The sequence below is a fragment of the Thalia democratica genome, chromosome 3 (genome assembly GCF_965202585.1).
Source record: "Thalia democratica chromosome 3, ktThaDemo2.hap1.1, whole genome shotgun sequence".
In the NCBI taxonomy this organism is placed as follows: domain Eukaryota; kingdom Metazoa; phylum Chordata; class Thaliacea; order Salpida; family Salpidae; genus Thalia; species Thalia democratica.
The window spans coordinates 97,585,819-97,593,209 of record NC_139167.1 but is presented as its reverse complement, the minus strand read 5'-3'; the positions used below and the strand labels follow the sequence as shown (position 1 = coordinate 97,593,209).

General features: G+C 22.9%; 1 protein-coding gene across 1 annotated transcript; it reads left to right on the top strand.

Moving 5' to 3' along the window:
- Positions 1–1,025: 1,025 nt before the first annotated feature.
- Positions 1,026–6,084, top strand: LOC145832671 (kelch-like protein 38). Its single transcript, XM_082939973.1, has 4 exons — positions 1,026–1,326; positions 1,549–1,737; positions 5,165–5,287; positions 5,645–6,084. The coding sequence occupies exons 1-4, from the start codon at positions 1,026–1,028 to the stop codon at positions 6,082–6,084; spliced, it is 1,053 nt and encodes a 350-aa protein (XP_082796099.1).
- The last annotated feature ends 1,307 nt before the right edge of the window (positions 6,085–7,391 follow it).

Sequence of the window (7,391 nt, the reverse complement as noted above, 5' to 3'; positions counted from 1 at the left end):
TTTTATTAAGTAAAGTTTTAAATTTAAAAATACTTATAAATAATTAGCCTGTTGATCAAATATTACTCTTAAGTCAGTAGTTATACTTTAGCAAGTATTTCAGGATACAGGAAAAAATTATAATTTTTTTACCTGTTTAAACTTATTATTTTTAATACAGATAAAATAGTTATTTATAATCTACATATTTTTGTTTAATATAAAAACTTGTGCATCATTTAAAAATACAAACTAAAAAAAAAAAGAGTTTTGAACCAAAACTACTATAAGTTATTTAAAAAAAAAGAATTTCAATAGTGAAATATATAAACGTGTTTTAATTATTTCTTTAGTAATTTAGTAATTTAGCTGAATTAGTAATCAAAAGAATTCTTTAAAAATGTTGAATATATTCTTAATACGTAATGTTTAAAGTAAATACGTTTTTCATTGTATTAATATTGTATAACGTTTTGAAGTTTTAATACTTAATATAAACCAGGCTTAAAAAAAGTCAAAATTAAAAGATTAAAACAACATAAAATATGCAATCAAAATATATAAATTCTTATAAATTTTTTTTTGATCAACAAACCATAATATTATTAACTAATTGTTATCTTAATTATACATGTGTTTATTAATTTTTTATTTTAGAAGTGATAATTGCAACATCTTTTATTTTGTCGAATTTTAGGTTTCGTACATTTTAAATAATTTACCAGGAAATTAAGCAAAGCAGTAAGTTTTCTAATAAAAATACGATAAGATTTTTCATAAAAATTTTAAACGCATATCCCATCTTTGACAGAGTTTTGACGTTGTTTAAATAGTTGTTTCTCTCAATAATAAATAGTTTAGGTTTGAAATCTTATGTCAATGGTAAAACTTATCTTTAAAATATTTTTTTTTTCTTCTTAAAGTACTCTTGTGTAACCTATTTTTTAAATATAGCATTGCAAAGTCAACAAATTTTTTGAATATATTTGGTATATAGTTATCTATTACACAACTCATATTAGTCTTTGAGATTTCTCTGAAACAAAATGGAGTCGTTTTTGTCAAGTTCAAGTTCAATATCAACAGTGCAGGAAAGAAAAAGTTTTGATTTTCCACCGAACATTTTGTATGAAAATAGATATTGCAACCAAGATGATTTCAGTATTTTAGTTTGTGGAGGATGGAACGAAAACTACAAGGTTGTAAAAAGTGTATATAAACTAGATAGTCGTGACCTAAAATGTGAAAATTTGACTTCCATGCCAAATGAACTGTATGATTGTCAAACAGCTGTTATCAATTCAGAACTGTTTGTTTTTGGTGGATATTTGCAAAATGATGGCTTTAGTAGACTAGTTAGGAAATTTTGTAATAAAACTCAAACTTGGTTACATGTAACAGAATTACAATTTTATTATAAATGTTTTTGTACTTGTTCCTTCAAAAATAACTTATATTTAGTTTATGAAGATAAGATGTTTTTTGTTTACAATTTGAGAAAAGACAAATGGACCATACTAGCTGATACAAAACAAAAAAGATATCATGCAGCTTGTACAGTTTTTGAAGGCAAAATTGTTGTTACTGGAGGCAATGACGGTAGATCAAAATCTGTTGAAGCATATGACTTTTATGAAAATAAATGGACTTACTTACCTGATATGATTGAAAGTAGAAATAACCATGCTTCAGTTAGCATGGGTAACAAATTGTTTGTCATTGGTGGAAATAATAACCCGAGGAGTGAATTGTTTGACAGTCATTCAAGAAAATTTACTAATGTTAGATGTCTAATTATTAATGAAATGTATAAATATAAATTTAATGCTGTTTGTGTTGGATATAAAATTGTAATTTTTACTGAGTGTTCTATTTTATCACAAACAAAAATATTTATTTATGATGTTGCTAGTGAACGCTGGTCAGATAAGAAGATCTACCAGGTGAATAAGTTGTCTGAGTCAAGTTACATTAAGTACAACTTAGATTAAAATTAAGTAAAGAACTTCCCTGATAGTAGAATTGGTTTTATTTATTTACTTTACTTTTTCCTTTTTTGGTCATACTGCGTTTTTTAACAAGATTTTGTTACGTTTAAAATAGTGTTCATTTGTTTTGACTTACTACAATAAATACTAAGTTTGCAACTCTGTTCATTTGTTAATCTATAAAAAATTAAAAATACAAATGTTAATAGAAGATTATTTTAAATCAAAAAAACTAATGATTTATAACTAAAAGTTTTATTAAGTTACGTAATATTAAGGTTAAAGCAAAAATAAAAAGATTTAAAGTTAAGCTTGATTAACTGTTGTTTAAACTAAAAAAGTTCTGTCGTAATTTTATACTTTTTCCGGAATTTCATATATTTTATTTAAATGAGGTAATTATATTTTTTGTTTCTTAATTTCATCGCAAAATGTTAGAGGCGTTAAAATTTTAGAAAAATTAAACTAATTACAGTAATTTTACAATATTCAATTATTTAAAAAAATTATCGTACACGTGTGATAGAATTGAGCGAGTTCTTGTTTTAAAAATATTTACAGAATAAATACTTTTATTTAAATTTACTATCTATAAGAAAAAAAACAAGTAGTCATTACAAAAAATAGTCTTCATATAACATATGTTAAATGTTATAAATAAAATTTAACCAGATGTATAACTTTTGATTATGTATTCAATTCGAAAAGAAATTCGTAGTTCTTGTAGTGATGAATATTGATGGCAGAAAATCATAAAACTGTATTTTGTGTGAAAAAAAATTAACTTCAATTAGTACTAGTTCTTTCAAACATGTATAGTTATTTTATACAAAGTTTTTTATTATTATTAAAGTGAAGATTATTTTTATATCTATTTATTTTTTTTTAATACGCAGTTGTTTATATTATTTTGTCATAAAAGCTTGACCAGCTTTAAACCGAATACACGTTTGAACATTAAAGTATTGTTAATTAATTGTAAATCGTTAAGTTTTTAACTTATATTAGGTGTTTTTAAATCTTGTTACATCGTAACTGCAACAAAATTAATATATACATACATTTAATAAAATATTGATTTTTTTTCTGAAAATCGCTCGTTATCGTGAATCGTTTTCGTAATTTCAAGATGGAGTTTTGATAAAAATAAACAGTAAAGAGGTCTTTATCATTCATTTTAAGTTATTTCAAAAAAAATTAGAGTAACTCAATGAAAATTTATTAAATATACCTTAATCATAACACACATTGTTTTTTATTTTATTAACTTTTTCAATTTAAATGATAACACTTAAATATCCATACTTTTCAGCATGTTAATATTTATTTTTATTTACCTTATAATTTACCTAATAAAATTTATCTTATAAACGAGTCACTTCATGTTAACATTTAAATTGCTAGATTTTATAAATATTACATTTGTAACAAACTTATCTAAATATTTTTGAAAAACTTATTAGCATTAAAAAAAGTAGAGTAAATAAATTAAAGTTATTGAAGAGTACTACAAATTACTAGTCAATTTATCAATGTACTATAAAGATAAAGACAAAAGCTAGCAAAAATATTTTTTTTTTTTTGATTTTTAAATAATATTGTAAACCGTTTGTGACTTAACTCTAAATAATTCTAACTCAGGTAAAATTTGTCACATCATCTTTTATGAAAAAATATAAACAAACTTATCAGTAAAATTTGTGTTTCGATATTTTTTGGAAAATAATAATGTCATTAAACTTTTATAAAATTTTTTAATTCGTATCTAGTGTTCAAAAATTTCTTTAAAACAAATAATTAAATTAAATGACTTAACTAAACCAATTTTAAATGTCAAAGAAATAAGAATACCTAAAATCAAAAGTTTATTACTAATATTTTATTAAAGACAATGATGAATTTTGAAACTATATTTGTAACGCTAAAAACTATCATGTCTAAAGTTTATATACTTAAGTTTTTAGTACATAGTTAGAGATTAAATATTGTTTCAATTTTTATTTTGTAGGTGGTGACTCATTCATCTACTATTTTAAAAACTTTAGTATTGAGCAAAAAAGCAAACGTAATAATCATTAAAATAATAAAACATAAAAACTTTAAATACATTTCATATATATTTGGTGTTATTAACTAAAAATTTAAATTTAAAACTATTTATAAATAATTAGCCTGTTGATCAAATATTACTTCTAAGTCAGTAGTTGTACTTAAGCAAGTATTTTAGTACACAGGAAAAAAGTTGGAATTTTTTTTACCTGTTTAAATTTATGATTTTTGATACAGTTAAAATAGTAAATTATAATATACAAGTTTTTTTTTAAATATGAAAACTTGTGCATCATTTATAAAAACAAACTTAAAGAAAAAAGAATTTTGAGACAAACCAACTAAAAATTATAAAAAAAAATGCATTAGTGATATATATAAACGTGGCTTAAGTATTTCTTTAGTAATTTAATAAATTTAGCTGAATTAAAATCAAAAAAAATCTTAAAAAATGTTGAATATATTCTTAATACGTAAAGTTATAGGTACGTTTTCATTTGTATTAATATTGTATAACGTTTTGAAGGTTTAATACTTAAAAAAACAGACTTTGAAAAAAGCTAAATTTGAAAGATTAAAACAATATAAAATATGCAATCAAAATATTAAAGTTCTTATAAAAAATTTTTTTTGTTCAACAAACTATAATATCATTAACTAATTGTTATTTTAATTATACGTGTGTTTATTAATTTTGTATTTTAGGCGTAATAATTGCAACCTCTTTTATTTTGTCAATTTATAAGTTTTGTACGTTTTAAATAATTTACTAAAAAAGTAACCAAAACATTATAATAAGTTTTCTAGTAAAAATACGATAAGATTTTTCATACAATTTTATACGCATATCTCATCTTTGACAGAGTTTAGACGTCGTTTAAGTAGTTGTTTTTTTATAATAAATAATTAAAACTTAAAATCTAATATCTATGGTAAAACTTATTTTAAAAATAAAAATATGTATTTTAATTTTTCTTAAAGTACTCTTGTGTTACCAATTTTTTTTTTAATATAGCATTGCAAATTAACAACAATTTTTTTTATATTTTTGGTTTATAGTTATCTGTTACACAACACATATTAATCTTTGAAATTTATCTGAAACTAAATGGAGTCGTTTTTGTCAAGTTCAAACTCAATATCAACAGTACAGGAAAGAAAAAGTTTTGATTTTCCACCAAACGTTTTGTATGAAAATAGATATTGCAACCAAGATGATTTCAGCATTTTAGTTTGTGGAGGAATGACTGAAAACCAGAAAGCTGTTAAAAGTGTTTATAAACTAGATGGTCGTAAATTAAAATGTAAAAATGTTACGTCCATGCCAAAGGAACTGTATGACTGTCAAACAGCTGTTATTAATTCAGAACTATTTGTTTTTGGTGGTATTGAATATTTGAAAAATGGTTGCTTTGATAGATCAGTTAGAAAATATTGTAATAAAACTCAAACTTGGTTACATGTAACAGAATTACAATTTTATTATAAATGTTTTTGTACTTGTTCCTTCAAAAATAACTTATATTTAGTTTATGGAGGAAAGATGTTTATTGTTTACAATTTGAAAAAAGACAAATGGACCCAACTAGCTGATACAAAACAAAAAAGGTATAATTCAGCTTGTACAGTTTTTGAAGGCAAAATTGTTGTGACAGGAGGTTATAACTCTTACTATGATCTGACCTATTCTGTTGAAGCATATGATCATCATGAAAATAAATGGACTTACCTATCTGATATGATTGAAGAAAGAATACTTCATGCTTCAGTTAGTATGGGTAACAAATTGTTTGTTATTGGTGGATATAGAAAAACAAGTTGTGAAGTATTTGACAGTTTTTCAAGAAAATTTACAAGTGTCCATGCTGCTCTGATAAAAAATATAGAACCATATTACTTTAAAGCTGTTTCTGTTGGTAATAAAATTATAGTCTTTTGTAAGCCGATTAACTACTCAGAAACAAAAGTATTTACTTATGATGATATTTATGACTGCTGGTCAGGGAAGAAGATCAAAATTGTAAACAAGTTGTCTGGTTTAAGTCTTACTAAATACAACTCGGATTAGAGTTGAGTAAAAACACTAACTTTGATGAAAAATGCATTTTTTTAGTCATCTACTTTTATGTTAATATCCTGACTATGTTTATGAACTATTTTGTTATGTTTATGTTATGTTTTCGCATTTTGTTTATCATAAATGCAATACAAATTTATTTAAATACTTAAAGTTTTGTTTTTAGAAATAATAGAAAGCAAGTATTTAAACATATTAGTTCCAACTTAAACTACATATTATGAATAAAAAAATACTAACAATGTTAAAATGATATTCGTTTCATAAATAATAACATACGGCTTTTACTTGAGAAAAGAGCTAACTATGTATTTTAAAGGTTTTTACGTTAATAAGTTAGTAAAGTATATTAATGTTTTGATCACGACGAAATAAAAATTATTATATTCTTTTTATGTCATTTTTAAAATTTTAAATAAGTTTATCTCTATACATTTAGTATCAAAATAACTAAACAAATAAAACAGAATTTGTATTTCCCATTCAAACAAAAAAGCAATTTGTAATCTTTAAAGTTAACAAATTGTTTTACTACATAAAGTCTTATTGATTTGTTTGCTAATAAAATTAATTTTATAAAAACTTTGCAAGTCAAGTTTTAGATGGGACTTATAAGGACTTAAACTTTGAACATATACTTCTTCTGTAATGTTTGTTAGTTTTTGCTAACTAAATTCGTTTTCTGAGAAGTTCTTAAGAAAGTCTGCATTTAATAATGACCAGAATTGTGTGGTAAATAGAAATTAATTCGAAACACTTTTTTTTAGGTGATAGAATTTACAATGCTAGGATCAAGTACAAAAAGTTAAATAGTATTTTAAAATTAAATAAAACTTTAGTTAAGAAAACTGATTTCTTAAACTTCTTTTACAAAAAGTTTATAAAAAGTAATAAGTTTTTTGTTTATGAAAACAAAATATCTATTTTATATTAAGATCATTGCAAATAAATTGTCAGATAAAAATCTTAACTTCTTTATAATAAAACTTTTACATTTTATAGAATTTGTGTATATTCATTTAAAAAAAGAAAATAATGATCATGCTTCAGTTAGCATGGGAAACAAGTTATTTGTTATTAGTGTTTATAATAATCCGATGAGTAAAGTATTTGACAGTATTTCCAGAAAGTTTATTTTGTTGAATATAACTAATTCAGGAGTTCTTGATTCCGTCTCTGTTCAAGCAGTTAGTATTGGTTTAAATATTGTAGTATTTTTTAGTAGTGGTAACAAAACAGGAATAAAAATCTACGATGTGATCAATGATCATAGATGTGATCTTGATGTAAAAATTTTG